Source organism: Neltuma alba, unplaced genomic scaffold (assembly GCF_004799145.2).
Source record: "Neltuma alba isolate B1F8T4 unplaced genomic scaffold, ASM479914v2 tig00013573_pilon, whole genome shotgun sequence".
In the NCBI taxonomy this organism is placed as follows: Eukaryota; Viridiplantae; Streptophyta; class Magnoliopsida; order Fabales; family Fabaceae; genus Neltuma; species Neltuma alba.
The window spans coordinates 1,889-21,464 of NW_021637773.1; the positions used below are offsets into that span (position 1 = coordinate 1,889).

At 32.3% G+C, this 19,576-nt stretch overlaps 2 protein-coding genes and 1 long non-coding RNA gene across 3 annotated transcripts; 1 reads left to right on the plus strand and 2 right to left on the minus strand.

The window, feature by feature from the left end:
* The first annotated feature begins 4,650 nt into the window (after positions 1-4,650).
* Positions 4,651-5,979, plus strand: LOC114738314 (uncharacterized). Its single transcript, XM_028926352.1, has 2 exons — positions 4,651-4,992; positions 5,575-5,979. Exons 1-2 carry the CDS (start codon positions 4,651-4,653, stop codon positions 5,977-5,979), a joined length of 747 nt encoding a protein of 248 aa, XP_028782185.1.
* Positions 5,980-7,896: 1,917 nt separating this feature from the next.
* On the minus strand, positions 7,897-9,040 carry LOC114738311 (uncharacterized). The gene is made up of 2 exons (XR_003739524.1): positions 8,727-9,040; positions 7,897-8,246 (listed from the first exon to the last, which is right to left on the minus strand). It is a non-coding gene; the product is annotated as an uncharacterized LOC114738311 (long non-coding RNA).
* A 5,889-nt stretch (positions 9,041-14,929) lies between these two features.
* LOC114738313 (putative disease resistance protein At5g05400) lies at positions 14,930-19,293 on the minus strand. Its single transcript, XM_028926351.1, has 2 exons — positions 16,611-19,293; positions 14,930-15,327 (listed from the first exon to the last, which is right to left on the minus strand). Exons 1-2 carry the CDS (start codon positions 19,291-19,293, stop codon positions 14,930-14,932), a joined length of 3,081 nt encoding a protein of 1,026 aa, XP_028782184.1.
* Between the last annotated feature and the right edge of the window lie 283 nt (positions 19,294-19,576).

A 19,576-nucleotide genomic window follows, 5' to 3' on the forward strand; every position in this document is an offset into this window, starting at 1 on the left:
TGGCTCAATATGAGTCGGCATGAGATGAAACGTGTTTCAGAGCGCTCATATAATGAATTTGTTGACGAACTTTTTCAAAGAAAAATAATTATGAGATTTAAAGAGATCATTAGCATAAATTATGGGCAATATTAAAAAGGAATAAACCTTGTTAATTTCATTAGCGTAGATTAACAAGTTACGATTACAACCTAAACATTTGATTATTACTCTTCCGGTCCTTAATATAGGACCCAATTATTGAGTTGGTTTTGATTCTAAATATAAGACCTATTTCTTATATTCATCAATTTTATCTAAATTATCCCTATGGATACTCCCTCAACCATAATCAAGTAGAAGAGGAAGAGGGAGTATTAAAAAAGATGATTATGGTATTTTAGAAAAACATGACACATTTCTTATAATTAACTAACTCACCTAACTTCCTTAATCTAATCAAATTAGTTAAATGGGTCCTATATTAAAGACCGGAGGAGTACTTGTGGTTGAATGTGCCTAATCCAGAAGCCATTACATATCAAGATTTAAGAACACGAGACTCCATAATGGACCATTATGAGGTTAGTATAAAGGAAAACTATGTTCTAGGTCCTTATAGTTTCAGTCAAATTTCGTCAAGGTCCCTAGAGTCTATATTTGCGGATATGGGTCCTTGTAGTTTAAAAGCGTTAAGCTTGAACTCCTTCTGTTAATTGACCATGCTGACATGGGAGAAGGTGGTGGAAGCCTTCAGCGATGGTAAGCTAGAAGTCACTGAAGACAAATATGCTCTGTTCATCCCCAATGCTCTACTAAAACAGGATTGAACCACTGGGAATTAAAATCTAGCGGTGTCTCTCTTGCTGCCTCTACATGAAGTTTTCAGCCATCGCGTTTGATCTTATTCTATGAGAGTGTGTCCTGTTTTAAACAGAATTTTTGTAGAAGTTTTCAGTTTTTTTTAATATTGACAACTATGTTGATTATACGATCAGTGTAAAAGAGTAAGTTCAACGGCAGTAAAATTAAAAAAAAAAAAAACAGATGGATCGTTACTACCAAAACAGCCTTCACTCCGGTATGATGATCCAGTCCCCTCCTCTCCTCTCAATTTTCTTTCTTTACTTTCTCAGTCTCTCCCTTTCTGCTTCTTAACTCTCTCTCTCCCCCTCTCTTGTCTTCCAGCCACCTATTAATTTGTAAGAACGTCGCCATATCTGTATATGTATATATAGCTTTAATTAAAGCAAAGTCCTGTGTATATATCTGTGTTGCTTCTGGGTTTTTCCAGAGGTTTTTCAATTTTTTTTCAGTTTTTTTTTTTGGCCAGGGGACAACTCCAAACTGTATCTCATTAAAGTAAGCCATATATATTCATTTCTTTATTCCAAAGTTAGTGTTGCCCTCATCTGGAATCATTCTGTGCCTCCTCTCCTTGAAGACCAAGGAAAACCAAAGCATTTTCTTCTTTATTATTGGGGTCCAAAATAATTGTTATTGTTTAGCTTTAACATGTCAAACAGAAGAAAGAAGCATGTGATAAAAGTCATTCTTCCAAATCCATGTCACAACTATATATATACTAGTATATATAGGCTCTGTTTGAATTACTCAAAAATACATTTTATATAAGTCGAGATAAAACTTCTCTTACATATTTATCTTGTATTTTATAGATCACGATTGAAAAGTTTACTTAGAAGCCATTCCGACTGCTTGTTTGGTATGCAATGGAATGAAAAATAGATTGATGAAAATATTATGTTTGATTGGATGAAAATATGATAGAATAGGAAAAAGCGAGAAGTAAATGACTTTAATGCCCTTGATTTAAAATAATACTAAAATAATTACTTATTTATTATTAGTAATGAAAATATTAAGATAATTATTTATGGATAGATAATTTTTAATAATAAATAATAATTTAATAATGATGATTTTTGTTATTATAGTAATCAAATCTAGTTGGCCTGATGTACTCTTATTATTTTTATTATTATAAAAAAGGATCAAATAAAAAATTAATTAAAAAATTCGAATTTGTTGAGGATATTCAGCGGCACCTGTGCTTCTCAGTCTTACTTCCTCCTCTACTATTCACTGCACCTTGCTATTTTCTTCTAACAAAAGGATTTGCCTTTCCAACTTTTTTCTTAATTTCCTATGAATCTGAACAGATTTTTAAGTTTTCATTCTCATTTCGTTCTCTTCCATAAATTTCGACAGGTCAGAGCTTCATGATTTTGAATCTCTGATGACTCCAACAGAATGAGTTAGCGGTGGAGAATGCTAAGTCATCGGCAACAATCAAAACCAAAGAAGAAGCAGACGTGAAGAACCAACCAACAAAAGACAAGCAAATCTGTAGTGGAGATGGGCAAGCGAATAAGGAAGACGGTTGAGCGGTGGTTGCGAGAGAACCTTCGAACATGGATGAAGAAGATGAAGGGGCTATTTGGGAATTTTCCACCTTGAAAGATTGTTTTCCACCAAAAATGGGAGGAAGAAGGCTTCCCATGGATGAGGGAAAATTTCACCGCCACCGGAAAATGCTCTTAGGAAAAAATGGTGCACCAAACATACTCAGGAAAGGAAAATGAGCCATTTTCCATTTCCCAAGCCACATTTTCTGGCCACCAAACGGGCCCTAATTTCTTCAAGAGTCACAGAAAATCTGAGATTCTGGATTCAGAACACTGTGCAATGTTCTAAAGCCTAGAATGATTAAGTTTAAGGAAAAGTCTTGTGTTGGAGTTGATCTATGTTTTACTACCTCTGGTCCTTAATATAAGACTTTGCTTGACTTTTATTTTGGTTATAAATATAAGACCCTAATTTACTTTATCTTTCATATTTATATATTTTTTCCCAAGATGGTCCTTCTAATAATGGTAATTCTACACAACACACTTAATTAGTAAGGATATTTTAGAAAAGATGACATATATTTATTACAAATAACTAACCTAGCTTTTTTCTTAATCTCTCCAAATTAGTCAACTAGATCTTATAATTAGAACCGGAAGTAGCATTAAAGAATATGTCTGTTACTGGAAGCTTTGTAAGGACAGTGCAAATGATGTGGATGGGACCTCAAAACGGTGTTTGGGATTCATATATTCTATATATCTGTATTCCTTTGCTCTATATATTTCTTATTAGATTATTTAATTAAAAATAATAATTGACTTTTGATGATAAGAGTGTGATTCAAATTAAAAAAAATATTTGTTATATTATTATTAAAACTATTTCCAAAAACTTGAATAGGAATATGATTCAATCAAGGTTTGTCCGTTCTTTAGTTCCAAAGGATAAGGAGGAGCTCACGGCTTTCTGAGCAAGCTTCATAAAGCAGATTCCAATTTTATGTCTCTGATCTTTAAGACAAGTTTGATCCATTTAAAAAAACTTAACTATATATAGCTTATTCTTAAACTGTACATGAAGCATTTCTTACGTCCTACATCCAAAGCTTCAGAGCAATTTTAGTTTACTTTCTAAATATTCTGACATGGCATTCCAACTAGAACTGTAATTTAGAAGCGTCAGTCATAATCATAATTGAAACATAAAACAGATCGACAAATAAACTAGCACATTAATTCAAATAGATGTTACTTGAAGTAATTGGTTGGATTCATTCTAATAAGATACTATCTCTGGTCCTTAATATTATCGTACCAAAAGATACATTAATCCTGTGATATCTCAGCTGGCACATATCTGCCTCCTTTGTATGAGTGAAGATGACAATATCTACTAAATTTTTTGCGAGTATCTACCTCCTTTGTATGAGTGAAGATGCCTATATCTACTAATTTTTGTGCGATTAGACAATCTTGCTTGTGAAGAAAGATCACTTTCTTGAACTGTGATTTAGGTGTATGCGCTTAAGTGATCTTATATTGTCTGGTCTGTTACAAAGTTGTAAATTAGCTGGTCACCGGTTGTGTTATGACTATCTGCTTTGCAATTCAAGCTGTGTTGTCAAACTTGATCACTTGGTTTTGGTCTCATAGATTCCACATTAGTGTCTGTAGCCTAAAAGATTTGTGTTGGGCATTGAATGGTTCTTTGACAGAGAAGACAAGGATGCTTTGTTCACCCCAATGCTCTACTAAAGTAATCATTTTTTTTAATTGAAAAGAGTTGAATTGTTATGAATTACGATCTACAATGTCTCCTTTAGTGCCCCTAAAAGAAGTTTTCAGCCATTGTGTTGGATCTTATTCCATTGGTGTCAATATCCTCAGTCCTCATGGATACAGAGGATTCAGTGGAAGTTCCAAGCAATTCTCATAAGAGAATGGCAAGTCGCTAAGCAGAAATAAAGGGCATCCACCAACTAATTAGGTTATTAACACTTACAACTAATTAATCACCTTACTAATTCTACTACTCATATTCTGGCATGGCAATTCAAAAGCATCAGTCACAATCAGAATTACAACAAAAAGGGATTAATTAGCATATAAAACTAGAAATTAATCCAACTAGATGTTATTACTTAAATTAAACCTATCCTCTCGTGAGAGCAAATTCTCACCTCCCGTGAGAGCACAAACCACCCCTAGGTGAGCGACTTCCAACGGCGTCGCCGCTGGGGGAGAGTGAGCCTAGTGTGTGCGCGCGTGTGAGTTGGAGATTTTGCTAGATCTGAAGATGAGGGCAAGTTCTGAGGCTTTTTTGGTTAGGGATTCGAAGGAGGAAGATCAGTGGGCAGCACCACTAGGAGCCTCAACAAGAATGGCGAAGACAAAAACAGAATGGCCGAGCACAAATTGGGAATCAATGGGAATGGCACCAGAGATGGTGAAATCTGGAAGCTATTTTGGTCAGAGGAGTATGGGTGAAGGAGAGTTCTATGTGTTGGAAGCAAATGAGTTGTTTCTTCAAAATAGATCTATGAGCCATGGATCAATGATTCTCAAATTAAAGCTAATCTCCCAGTGCCTTCTTGATGTAAGTCTGTTCTGTGGGATTCTTTTGCCTTGGCCTTGTGAGGTAACAAGATGTGATACTCTTTCTTCGAATAGTTTCTTTGTGAACTCCTTTTGGCCGTATGGTTTGATTGCTTGTTATGAAGTGCGTGTTGTGCTGGTTGGTCTGATTTATGCTTCTTGGTGGTTTTGGAATATGAGGAAAACCTTGGTTTCTGTTCAAAATGATTGTTGCTGCTGGTTTGTATTGTTGGTTTTATTTGAGATAGTGCTTGCCATAGTTTTCTCAAAGGTGATATGGAGCTTTAGTTTGTTTTCCTTTCAAGACAAGGATATCTCGGGATTTATTGTTAACTCATTTGTTTGCTTTGCTTCAATCTTTATCGAAGGGAAGGTCCAGAAGTTTAGTTTCTTTATAGCAATCAAAAGGGCTCTACTAAAAATTAAGTATGATTTAAGATGGGTGCTGCCTGGATGTCATTAGTCTGTATTTGATTTTAAGAATTTAGTATTAGTAGTTGCTAGGATTGATGGTTCTGGTTTAAGAGGGAGGTTTGCTTCTGCTTTGGCTTTGGAGATTGGTCATTGGTTGACTGGAAATCTAGAGGATAAAAAGCTTCTGGCTCTTTGTGTTGATTTTGCTCAGCTTGGCTGTGATTGGTGGAGCTTCTTTCATGAGAGCATGTTCCTTTTGGAATTTGTTGCTCTCTGTTGCAACTTAGCTTCTTTGGATGACCTAAGGAGTTTCGTAATGGGTTTGTGGCCTCTATGGTTGGGTTTTATGCCCCTCAATCCCAATAATTTCTTCTTTTGTTTGTTCGTTTCTCCTCTAGAAGGATGGTTAACTTGTGCTCATCTTTGCTTGCCTGGTTTTGTGATTGTTTTGGTGTGCAGCTTCAAGTGCATTAAGGGAGCGTGTTCTTGGATAGATTTTTCATCGTCTCCCCTTCTTTCTCACGGTTTATTCTCAGGTGCTACTATAGGAGTGAACCAGATCTGTTTGTTCTCGGCTGCTGCTATAGGAGTGATCCAGTTCAGTGTTGTCTTTTGATGTTTCTCGCGTTCCTGTTCTGCTCGTTTTTAGGTTTTTGAGTTTCTGTTGTTTTCTTTGCCTTTAAACTTTAAGTCGTTCTGTTTTGTTTTAATGATATTATACCTTTTCTGACCCAAAAAAAAGATGTTATTACTTGAAGTTGGAATCATCACAAGCGCCTTTTAAATGTCCGGCGAATATTTGATTTGCACCTCTAACAGAAGTACTTTTGATCCCCAAAAAGAAAAATGTTCAGTGTAATGATATATGAAAAAGTAGTTCTAATATATATACACACACACATAATAATAGTTTATAGGTTTCAGTTGTTAATGTGTTCTTTCCAATATTAGATTTATATTAATTGATGCTGTCCTGTGAATAATTGCAAGAAATGTATAACGACACATCCTTATGCTATTTTTTAGGATAAGGATGATGCACGCCATTAACTGTTTGCAGTGGAGCTTTATTTTTTAAGGAAAATTTTGATGGTTGCATTCACATTTTCCCATCTTTTCTGATGATATGAGCTTAACAAGTTGGTTGTTATCTGTTATGATGACAAAGCTGAAAGCAGAGTAGGCAAATAGTTTTTTTACACAAGCTAAACTAAAGTTCTGTTTGTTTCTGCTAGAAAGTTTGGAGCTGTTTTTGCATCTATACTGGTCTCAATATAATATTGACTGCACCGTACTTCATTCTCTTTGGATAATAGATATTTTCTTTCAAGCCCTTTGATGGGATTAAGTGGAAAGTTGTCTTAAAAGGCTTAGATTATTGATTAAGATAGAAGCAAACCATCTCTATATTGTTGCTGAAATTTTCGAACATCAAGAGCTCATTTTTATGTTTGACAATGTGTCATTTTTGTAGTTCAATGCACTCATAAACACCATATTCTCATCACCGGCCACAGTGGCTTTGATCGTGACAGTGTTCCTTGACAACATGCTCGAGGTTGAAAAGTCAAAGAAAGATAGAGGAATGACGTGGCGGCAAAGTTCAGAAAGTTTAAAGGAGATAGCAGAAATGAAGAGTTCTATACTTTGCCATTCAATCTCAACAGGTTCTTCCCACCTACTTGATAAATCTTTAAGTCATGGCAAATATGATGAGTAATATTCTTTCTTCACAATCATCCTTTGATTTTTTTAACTTGGTCCCGGTTAGGATTATAAAGCATTTGGATTCATGCTCTGTAGATTCAATAAAGAGAATATTTATGTTTCTAGCTTTAGTACCTTCTCAAAAACTCTCAAGACTATTTCTAATTTGTAGTTACATTCTTTTATGGAATTTCAAATGTATCAATCCATGAATGTAAAGAATCCTAATTTCTTATATATGTTTGCTAAAGTATGCTTTATTAGATGAGTAAAAAAGGGCGAAAACAAAGACCTATCAGCAAGACTTCGGTTTATAATAAGTGGACTATGAATGATATTTTTATTTTTAAATTAAACACAAGGGAGCTTTGTCATATTCTTTTTATAGTTATCACTTATCACTGTTCCTTGTAGAGGCCAGATATAATTTAATTCTTTTTTTATAACATAAATTCTATTTGATGATGGATTAATATTATTATCCCTTTAATGACGTTCTCTCTTAAAAATTGTTTTAATTTTTATACAAAATGGAGGCAACTCTTAAAATTTTTTTTAGTTATTTACAGTTGTCAAATTCATGGATTGTATTATAAAGTTTCACTTGAAATGCTTTATACACATTAACATTACTTTATCCTTTTGATTATGAAGCAAGTGTGGAGAGGTTATGGGTGAGACCTTTAAAGCTTATTCGTCTACAATTTAAAAGTATGTTATCTTTTTTCCTATTTGAAAAACCTTTTTTGTGATGATTTTTTTTTTCGATATAAATGGATATACAAGATTGTTTTTTTTTATAAAATAATAACAACTACATTGCGAGATTGAAATAAAGAATAACATAAGAAATCATTGATACAATATTTGAAATAAAATAAGTTGTGCACACAAGGGCCACACAATTATTGTATTTTGTGTGCAATCTTGAATGTAGTTACATAGTTTCAACAGACTCAAATAAAATACAACTTCAAAGTAAATGTATGTCTAAATTTTTAAGCTTCTTTTTTTTTTAAAAAAAAGTTTTTGTGAAATTTTCAACACACTGATACAAATCCAACATATTTTCACACACAACTTAGTAAAACACAAATGCAGATAAAGAAACCATTGGAAGATCCAAAGCTCATCATCAGCCCTTCATTATCTCACTTTCCAATTTGATCTCCAAGGCTGACCAAAAAAAAAAAAAAAAATTAGCAGCTTAATCAAAATGGAACATATAGACAAAATAAAAATTAATAACCTTGTTTATTCTTCACAATCTTCGAGACGGTCCTTAGATAATGTGTATTAAATTAGAGCTAACTATTTATAATGATGAGAAATAATGTACTAAGAATGTGTAAATGGTGGAAATTAATTATTTTTGAGTTCCATATAATTATTCAACTTCTAATATTACCATAACATGTCACTTATTTAATACGAGTACATTATTATGATTTTGATATGACGAAAAATTTTGGGAGTGATTGCAATTTCTGATATAAAAAAAATTAGAGCGATGTATGTGTGGTTGTTAAGATAGAATTTTTTTTTTCTCGTAATAAAAGACCTTTTTTTTCCATATAAAATAGAAATTGTAATGCACAAAATTATTTCATTGATTAAATATGATAATAGTTTGAAAGAAAAAGTGTAGCTACGAACCTGATGATGAGGGCTTGTCTTCTAATGGGATTTTTGAGATTTTTGATATGTTTGGACAATCTTCTATTGTTATAGTACCAGAAAGGAGGTTGAATTCATAACCTTCATAAATCTCTCTCAACTTTGGCAACTTCCCGAGATCCAAATCATTCAGTTTAGGAAACAGCCTTTGATGATGAGCAGCTACTTCACCTTCATAAGCTTCAACAACCCTCTCCAGTTGAGAGCAATTCCTTATAGTTATTTTCTCCAATGAAGGACAATGAGATGCCAGAGAATATGAGAACACCCTTCTCACTTTGTGGCAATCAGATATACAAATGGTCCAGTTTGGGGAAGCAAACAGTGGAAGTAGTAGAAAGATTCTTAAGTGACTCTTCACAAAATATTCCCTCCCATTCATTGCATCCTCTTACTTCAAGTCTCCTCAACTCTGGAAGGCTTGTGAACAATAGCAAGAGTGAACGTATTTCTTAATCTTGGGCATTCCACAGTTTAATGCTTTCAAGTCTATGGAAGCTCAAAATTTGTATGGGATCTTTCCAAATATATTCTAATTCCGGTAGATCTACTAACCATATAACACGCAATTCTGACTTTACCACCCTCACTGTGTCATTGTCATGTTTCTGTGAAGTAAAAATATTCAATGATTAGATGAAAATTCAACATATGGACTATGTATACACACACATGAACCACATAAATTTAATGGCATTGGAACATTAAAAAGTAAACCCCATTCATTTCACATATTTATAAAACTATAATAAGATAAGCTTAGTAAGATGAATTTTATCAAGTTAGACTTTTCTTATACATATTATTGATGGTCCAATGTGAAATATATATAGACACACACACGTACACAATGTATGATGTATAAATATGCATCGACGTTGATTTATTTCAAATCAAACAGTCTTGGACAAGTCATACTTTCCATGATAAAGAACCGCTCACAAAAACAAAAAATGATTCCGCAACCAAGCATTAATGGGAACATTGCTAATACTTCAAGTAATTTCCAGCATGATTTCATGACGAGAAGACTGCTTCACAGACGCAAAATATTAAATAAAATTTGAAATGATTATTGCTTTTCATTAGAATATAGTCTTGCTACTCGTATATATCGTTTCATAGTAAACACAAATTTTCAAATAAATTTAAAAAGTAAACAAGAGGAAAGGAAAATAGGTCCTGTAAAAAGAATTTTCTCACGTCCAAAGAAAATGAGAAAATTTCCACTGATTCATTCTTAACAAAAACAACCATGAACAAGTACTTTCTGTAATAACAAAGAAGTTATTTCTCGACGAAGCTATAAAACGAAAAATATAAAGTGTTATGTTTGATAAATAATTTAAAAGACATTTATCAATTTTATCCATAAAAAATCACAAATAAAAAAAGAAATAGTGAGAGAAAACACTCACGTGAGGGAAGATCTCTCTCAATTTCGGCAATGACGACAAAGTTAATTCCTTCAGTTTGAGAAGTGGTAGCCGATCCCCATATGATGCTTCTTCAGCAAGCCTCTCAAGTTCAGAACAATTTCGGATCAAAGGTTGCTGAGAGATTAAAGCATGCTAGTTAGTTTCGTACAAAAGCTGAAAGGAAAACATACAAATTTTAATAGCAATAAAAGATGCACACTGACAAAGACCTTTTTAGCGTCCACAGAAAATTTAACAAATATTGTGTATATATACATAATTTGTAGATATTATATCAGCTCCAACTTATTCTAAATGAAATACAATTCCATATAATTATTTGCTTGACGAAATAAAAAATAAAAATAAAAAAGTGTTGTTTGGAAAAACAAAATTAATTATTTGACAAAAAATTAAAATGAACTAAAGAGATTAAAATTTTTATCAAATTCATATGTGGAAAGATAAATTAAAAAATGCAGCTTGCAAATAATATTTTGTAGTACTGAAAAAAGAAAAAGAAAAATTTGAGCAGTTTAATCTTTAGTATTATGCTAAATAGAAATTCTATGAAAAAGAGGTAGGTGAGCGAAAGAAAAATTTTATCAAAATGTTTGAAATCTCTAGTGAGAACTTCTGTAGACACTAATTTATATTATGCTGGCCATTATAAGTATTTACCGAATTGATCATTTAATGGCAAAATAAAAATAATGTACTTTTAAAATTGTGTTAACATAATTTCAACATGCGTTTTACCAGACTCAATCAATTTTTATAGTAACATGAAAATGTGTGACTAGCAAATGTTGTATATACTTTTTACTACATGATTATGTTAATTCTCTATTATAACAACTATATCACATTTAATAAATAATATATATAGCTTTTTTTTAACAAGAAGTACACATATTAAATATTTCTTGACCGACAAGAATTTTTGAACAAAAATACTAATGTTAACTTAATTTTTAGCAGAAAAAGAAAGAGCCACAAAAAGGTATTTTCTCACATCAAAAAGAAAAGAAAAGCATGGCGAAAAAATTTGAAAGGGAAAAATACTTCTCTTAAAGTATGTGTAGTTTTTATATAATGCATCAACACTAATTTATTTTTGAATAAAAATAACTTTGAATAAGCACTTCCCACAATAAATACCTAATAGCAAAACCAATATGAAAAAGTCATTTACTTGACCAAAATGCAGAATACGAAATGTAAAATGTTACTGCATCTGACAAATAAAAGTTGTTATTTAAAAAAAAGAAAAAGGAAATAATATTTTATTATTATGAAAATAAGGAAAACTCAGAAAATAGTTTCATCGTGCAGCCTGAATATATAGCCAAGAAAATTTAATAATAAAAGAGGTTTATGCAGGTATAATAAAGTGAAGTAAAAATAAAATAATTACTGTAGAAGTTATGTTTAATGATTATACAAATATATATATTATACGATAGCAAACAAAAAATTTTCAAATAAAAGGGAGATGTAAATTGAACACGGCTACTTTAGCAAATGCGTCAACATATATATATGGATTATTATTATTTCTAATATGCAATGATTCAAGAGAGACATTGCGGATTTGCTGGTCAAAAAAAAAAAAAGAGAGAGAGACATTGCGGATGAGACTTACCTGTGGATGATCTTGCATATCATGAAGTAGTGGATCCCCATGTGCAGCTTCTTCACCAATAAGCCCCTCAAATTCAGAGCAACTGTATATGCGTATAGCCTCTAGTGAAGGACAATGAGATGCCAGAGAATAAGATAACAACCATCTCACTTTGTTGCAATAGTATATACATATCCTTAAGTTTGGGGAAGCAAATATTAGAAGAAGAGAGGTTTTTGAGTGATTCTTCACAAAATATTCCCTCCCATTCCTCGCAATCATATACTTCAAGTCTTCTCAACTCTGGAAGGCTTGCAACAATAGCAAGAGTGAAGATACTTTTTAATTTTGGGCAGTACCACAATGAAACATCTTCAAGTCTATGGAGGCTCACAATTTGGGTGGGGCCCTTCCAAATATATTCCAATTCTGGTAGATCATCTAATTTTAATTCACTCAACTCTGAATCCAGCTTTAGAGGTTCTTGGGCTTTAATAGATTCTTCATCGTCTTCTACTCTTCCTCTGACTTGGATTTCCAATATACCTTTCTTTTTTCCACTCCTTTCAATTTGTAGACTTTTCAACCTTAGAAAAAGGATCAAGGATTGCTGATTTTGCAACTGATTGAATCTTTTTGCTGTAACGCCCACATAAGCACTGTCAGTTTCCTTTCCCTGTAAATGTATTAAAATTAAAATTATGAAATGGACTGATTATAACAACTTGCTTTTTACTCTAACTAGATTGGAGATTAAACCCAGCAAGTTTCTTATATAATATATTAATTATTGCCAACTATTGTTAGTAAATAATCCTTTCTAACAAGTAGGCAAATTTATATAGTAACAATCAGGACTTTTTTTTATTACCAACACTTGAAATGAAAATATAAAAATTTTAATAGCAACAAAAGAGGAACGGTAAGAGAGATCTTTTTAAACATCAAAGGAAAATTTAAGACGTCAAAAGAAAACTTAAGAAAAATATTTCTATTTCTTTTCTTCTTTTGCCAGCAAAGCAAAACACTTCTCTTAAAATATATTCATTCAGTCCTAAATATAAAACCTATTTTATAATGTAATTTATACTACAAAATAGATCTTATACTTAAACCGGAAAAGTAGTATGTAATTCATAGATATTGTATCAACTTCAACATATTTTAAATAAACCAATCCTAAATAATTAATTCATTGACGAAAATACAAAACAAAAAAATATAAAGTATTGTTCGGGAAAATGAGATTAATTATTTGACCAAAAAATAAAATGAACAAAAGAGATTTAAGTTTTTATCAAATTATGCGTGGAAAGAAATAGCAAATGCAGTTTGTAAATAATATCTTGTAATACTAAAAAAAAAAAAGTAATTAAATCTACAAAATTACTCTTTTGGTCCCATAGTTTTAACTCAATATAAAACTTGGACCCTAGACTTTTATTCATTATTCCTACTCAGTCTTTAATCATCCCTTTAATCTTTAGTATGTATCATAAATGCTAAATGCAAAGGTTTTTTTTTTTGGACCATGAAATGCAAAGATTTAGAACTTCACGATAAGCACATTGTTATATAATTAAAAATCCTTAAATAAAAAATGAAATGACACTAATTTATAATATATTAGCCTATCCAATTCCTTTCCACAAATAATATATAGATGGTGATAGAAATTGTAATTTACAAAAATTATTTTTTTTTATAACAAACAACACCTTGACCATGATTCTGAAATTAAAATAAATTGCTTTCACGCATTTTTTAAATCGTGATACCATGTATAATCTCAAAACATGTGTTTTTAAATTGGAATATACTTGTTGCTACATGATTATATTCAACTTCTATATGACATTTAATTAATGACATGTATAGATAGACATATTATATATTTTCTCACATCCATGGAAAAGCATGGCAGAAAAATCCAAACGATTAAAAAAAGATATCATTTATGTTAAAGTATGTATGTGTAATTCATGGATAATACAACAACTCAAATTTATTATAAATACGTGATGCCAAAAACAATATATAATACATTTCCTTGACGAAAGTACAAAATAAAAAAAAAATATAAAGTGTTGCATTTGGCAAAGTAAAAGTAGTAAGTTGAAAATAAGAATTAATAAGAAAAATACAAAGCTTGAAAAGCAATAGTATTTTGTTATCTTGAAAATAACGAAAACCCAAAAAATAGTTTTATCGTGTAGCCTCAATGTAGAGCTCAGAAAATTTCATAATAAGAAGAGGAGGCTTATATAGTTACAATGAACTCAAGTCAAGAATAAAATGACTATCATCTCTTACTAAGAATATTCTTTTTTAATAATTATATAAATACATATTATAAAAAAGGGCCACAATAAAAGGTATTTTGTTCACATCCAAAGAAAAGATTGGTGAAAAGAATTCAAAGGAAAAACTATTTCTCTAAAAGTATGTATAATTTTTAGATATTGCATCAACACTAATATATTTGTAAATAAAATAATTAAACTTTGAACAAGCGCTTCCCACAATAAATACCTAACGGCAAAAACAAAATGAAAAAGTCATTCCAAATAAAAAAAGAAAAAGAAAAAGTCATTTCGTAGACCAAAATACAAAATAAGAAATATAAAATGTTGCAACTGACAAATAGAAGTCATTATTTGACAAAAAAAAATTAATAAGCAAATGCAAAGCCTTAAAAAGCAGTAATATTTTATTATCATGAAAATAAGGAAAACTCAATATTTTCGTCGTGGAGCATAGATAAAGAGCTAAGAAAATTTAATAATGAAAAGAGATTGATATAGTTAAAACTACTCCTTCGGTTCTAATGGGTCTTATATTTAGAACTTGATGAATATTTTTTCTTTTACAACAAACAACGCCTTCAACTTCATCCTAAAATTGAACTAAATTGACTTCACGTATTTTTAATTTACAAAAACTATATTTTACAACTTGTGATTGGTTTCATTCATCATGATTATGTCAATAATTATACCTAGAAACATGTGTAAGTAACAAATACAAAGAAATAAGGTACAAATTTGTCCTTAAAGTATATGGTTAGGAGGTATGGGTATCTGAAAGTTTTTTAAGTCTCAATATCACCCTCAAAATTACAAAAACATAGCAATGTTGGCCTAACCGTTATTCCAGTTAATTTTGACAGTTAGTTTGACCAGATTGCTCATGTGGCATGCCATGTCATCAGTCTTTCCTCTCTTCCACTTCACCCTCCATCTCATCATCCTTTTTTTTTTTTTGAGTGAAACCATCTCATCGTCTTCATCATCTACATTGGCACCATTATCTCTCCCTCTCTCCCCCCCACAAACACTCGTCAGATCTATTTGAGACCCTGAGTACTCTCCTCCTTTGCTACTCGAAACAACTCCCACCGCCTCAAGTATCACAACCCCAATTCCAAACCTCCCCTTATCAAAACGCAAGCTTATCCCATGATGTGGAAGAGAGGAAGAGAGGGACGATGAGTTGTCATACCATATGGCACCCCACATAAGCAATCTGGTCAAATTAACTGTCAAAATTAATTGGGATAACATTCAGGGTAATATTCTTATGTTTTTGTTTGGGGTGAGATTGAGATTTCAGAAGCTTCTGGACACCAATGGCTTCTAGCCATATACCGATCAAATTTGCACTTTATCCCTATCACACACATATATGTTCGCTACTTGATTATATTCAACATGTATTATGATAACTATATGACATTTAATGAACGATGGATAAGTAGACATATTGTATATTTCATGATCAACACAACTTATTTGGCCAAAAACTGAAATGTAAACTTACAATTTTTTCAAGACAAAAAGAGGCACAGTTAAAAAGTCCCCCCCCCCCCAAACATCCATTGAAAAGCATGGCAGAAAAATACAAAGGAAAAAACATTTCAGTTACCTGATGACGAAAACAATATCAAAAAGTCATTTCCTTGACCAAGATACAAAATATAAAAAAAAATAAAAATAAAGTGTCGGATTTGGCAAGGTAAAAGTAATAATTTTTTTTAAAAATTAATTAGAAAAATACAAAGCTTGAAAAGCAATAATATTTTATTATCTTAAAGATAAAGAAAACTCAAAAAAGTAGTTTTTATCTATAGCAGCTCAAAAAATTTCATAATAAGAATTTTACACAGTTACAGTGAACTCGAGTCAAAAATAAAATGACTATACCTCTTATTAAGAACGCAGTTTTTAACAATTATATAAATACATTATACGATTGTAAACAAGGCTATTTTTAAATTACAAAAAAAAATAGAGGCCAAGTAAACAAAAAGAAAGATAATATTACTATTGTTTGTTATCGAGAATTTTTTATACTTGTTTATATTATTCGTTAATAAGCACAATTTTTTCAAATTAAAAGAAAATGTAAAAATGGCCACCTTCAATTTTTTTTTAAATAAATAGTATGGTAGAGTGAACTAAAAGTAAAAAGAATTGTCACAAAAAAAAAAGTAAAAAGAATCACCTAAAAATGTGTGAAATTATTAGCAGTTGAATGAATTCTGGTTTTTTCCCCAGCCTGTATATACTTTTCACAATATATGGATGGAGTTAGAAATTGTATAGCACGTTTCCTTGACAAAGAAGCAAAAATAACTAGGGAGATTAAACAGAGGCATTGATTGAACGTTTGAGAAAAGGATATCAAATTCATCTATCAAAAGAAAACCAACAAATGCAGTTTAAAAATTAAATGAAAAGATAAACTTTTTTCAGCAAATGCACGAACACGGATTATTATTTCTAATATGCAATGATTCAAGAAGGATTTCGCGAATAATACTTACATGTGGATGACAGTATTGCATGTCATGAAGTAATGGATCCCCAAGTGCAGCTTCTTCATCAATGAGCCTATCAAGCTCAAAGCAATTGGCTATAATTATCCCCTCCAAGGACGGACAATGAGAAGCCAAAGAATAAGAGAATAACCATTTCACTTTGCCGCAACCCTCAATAACAAGTCTCCTCAACTTTGGCAAGCTCGTAACCATGGCATGGGGGAATATGCAAGTTCTCAATTCAGGACAACTTTGTATCGACAGCTCTTGTAACATGGGGAGAGAGTAGCTGATAGATGAAGCTTCAAACAGCTGTTCAAGACTATTCATTTCAAACAATCGTAAAGTTATCAAGTCTGAGAAGATTTGTTGTGGTTGAAGAGTGTTCATATCAGAGTCCTCAATGATGAATCTTTTCTCTTGACAGAATGATACCACGAGGTGCTTTATCCTAAAATTTATATCTTTATGATTCCATGAACAATTATCTAACCAAAGGTGGTTTGCCCGAAAAATGAGATCCTTCATTGACGAAGTCAAAGCAAAGATTCTGAAGCCTTGTATGCATAAAGCTCTTAATGCTTCATCACAACTATCCAAATATTCTTGGAAAGAGTAACCTAAATATTCATTAATCATTCTGCATGTGGAATCATAGATGACATACCTCTTCAACCTTGAAAGAGAGAAATTCTCAGGGATGATAGATTTCTTATCCCAAAAGTATAATTCTTCAAGCTGCTCACATCTTCCAATTACTTCTAAAGGGCTTTCCTTAATTTCACATTCAAATATATCTAAAAGTTTCAGCATTTTCATGTCTGCAATTTCAGCAGGTAATTCATTAAATAGAGAACCACGCAAATCAAGAATCTCCAATCCTTTGAGTTCACACAAAAAAGAGATGTCACCCAATCGTTTCCCTCTAAGACATAAGGTTTGAAGATTTGTTAACAGTACAATTGATTGTGGGATAGAGCAAAAAGTTGATGACCGAAAAGTTAATGACCAAAATCTGCGTTGAAAGCCATCTGTTATGAGTGCCAACACTTTAAGTGTTTCTATTGCTCCAATATCTTCAATGAACCCATCAGGTTGAAGTAGCAAAATCTCCAGTGATGGGCAATGCAATTTATTAAAGATCTTGAAATTCTCATCCAAATTCCACAATGAGAGTGCCTTCGCATCATTCAATCTGCGGCAGTTGCTAACCAGCATGCTTGAAATTGAATGGCTATCCACCAAAACTTCTTGATGTTGCTTCTTTGCGATCCATAAGGCTACATCTCGAACAACATCATGCAATTTTACACGTTCCTGCCAATCGGTATTCATTAACAAACAAGAATCTAACAATTTCTCAATAGTTGCAAAAATCTCATTCCTTGCTTCCCCTATTGTATGAATATCATCACCCAGATTTAGAGTCCTGTTGCCAAAACGAATTAAATCCTCTATATGGATTTCATGATCCTCAGGAAACATAGAACACAATATGAAGAGCGACTTGGCTAGTGAACTTGGCAAATTATCATAACTTAATTCAACACATGCATAAGGGGTCTTCAAATCATCTTCAATATCCAATGGTAGGGGACGTTGTAGCCTCCTTAGTGTTGACTTCCACGCTTGAATACTCTTTCCTTTTAATGTGCTTCCAACTGTCACAATTGCAATAGGCAAACCTTTACACTCATCAACAATTTGCCTTCCAATGCTATCAAACTCATTCATTGACACATTGGCTGTTTTAACGCACATCTTGAACAATGCCCATGACTCTTCCTCTATTAAGAGAGACAATTTAATAATACTTTCACAATCCATAGAAACACATACATCATGGAGGCGAGTGGTCAACAATACACAACAACCTTCATTTAATGGAATTCCAATATCTTCAAGCCTTAGTTTGCTCCACACATCATCTAGGATTATAAGAATCTTCTTATTTTTCAATCCTTTTGATAGCCTTTGTGCTTGAGTAAGTTGAGTTGGCTCTTGAAGTTGTAAGCCTATTTGCCCCGCTATTTCCTGCTGAATGTTCAAAACATTTGGGGGTTTTGAAACGACTACCATGATGACCTTGTCAAAAAGCTTTAGCTCATCTACTTTCTTGCCTACTTCCTTTGCCAAAGTCGTTTTGCCTGATCCTGCCATACCATATAATCCCACCATCTTGTTCGTGCCATCTTTAATTGCCTCCAAAAGACAATTACAAGTTGATTTCCTTGAGTTGAAATCCACAAACTCTTTGGAAGAGAAGTAGGTAATTCCAGGAAGTTGGATCACCTGGGAAAATGGCTGAAAGTCAGAATTTTGTTTGAGGTCCATCATCTGTTTAGCCTTATTTTCCATTTGTTTGGATAATGAGTATCTAACTGACACATTGAAACAATAGTTTCGTCCTCGATCAAGCTCTTGTTGCAGCTTTTGTACCTCCTCTAGGATAGCATTCACATCATCTAACCACTTCTTCACGGATGGCATTATTTCTTCAGTTTTTCGATCTGCTTCTTCCGTACGCTTTCTCACATCTTCTAGTTTCACCTCTAGCTCTTCTTTTGCTTTCTCGAAGTCTTCATTAAGTTGCTTAAAGCAGAAAAAATACGCAGCTCCATGTGAAATCGGAACCACCAAGTATTCTGCAACCTTTGACACGATTGAGATCACGATCTCTGCCATTTACTGCAATCATAATTAACGTAGTAAGCAATCATCCCTAACACAAGTCAATGGTATAAGCATGTAACGTACAACGAAGCTCAATTTTGATCTTTCCTTATGGCATGACTAATTAGTAATATATTCATATAACCAAACTTAAAATCTAAATATATATGTATGTATAAAATGCTTGGACACCACACTTACTAAATTATAATATAAAGCTCGACTATTTCAATAACAACGTCATTTCTTCTGATCTGTAAATGTAAGCATTGCAACACAATGCACTACATTTCGT

Coding starts and splice junctions, on each gene's coding strand:
- LOC114738314 (XM_028926352.1), top strand. CDS start 4,651: ATGAGGGCAAGTTCTGAGGCTTTTTTGGTTAGGGATTCGAAGGAGGAA. Junction 4,993..5,574: donor TTTTGCCTTGGCCTTGTGAG/GTAACAAGATGT, acceptor GATTTTGCTCAG/CTTGGCTGTGATTGGTGGAG.
- LOC114738313 (XM_028926351.1), bottom strand. CDS start 19,293: ATGGCAGAGATCGTGATCTCAATCGTGTCAAAGGTTGCAGAATACTTG. Junction 15,328..16,610: donor ATACTGTCATCCACATGTAA/GTATTATTCGCG, acceptor TAATTTTGACAG/TTAATTTGACCAGATTGCTT.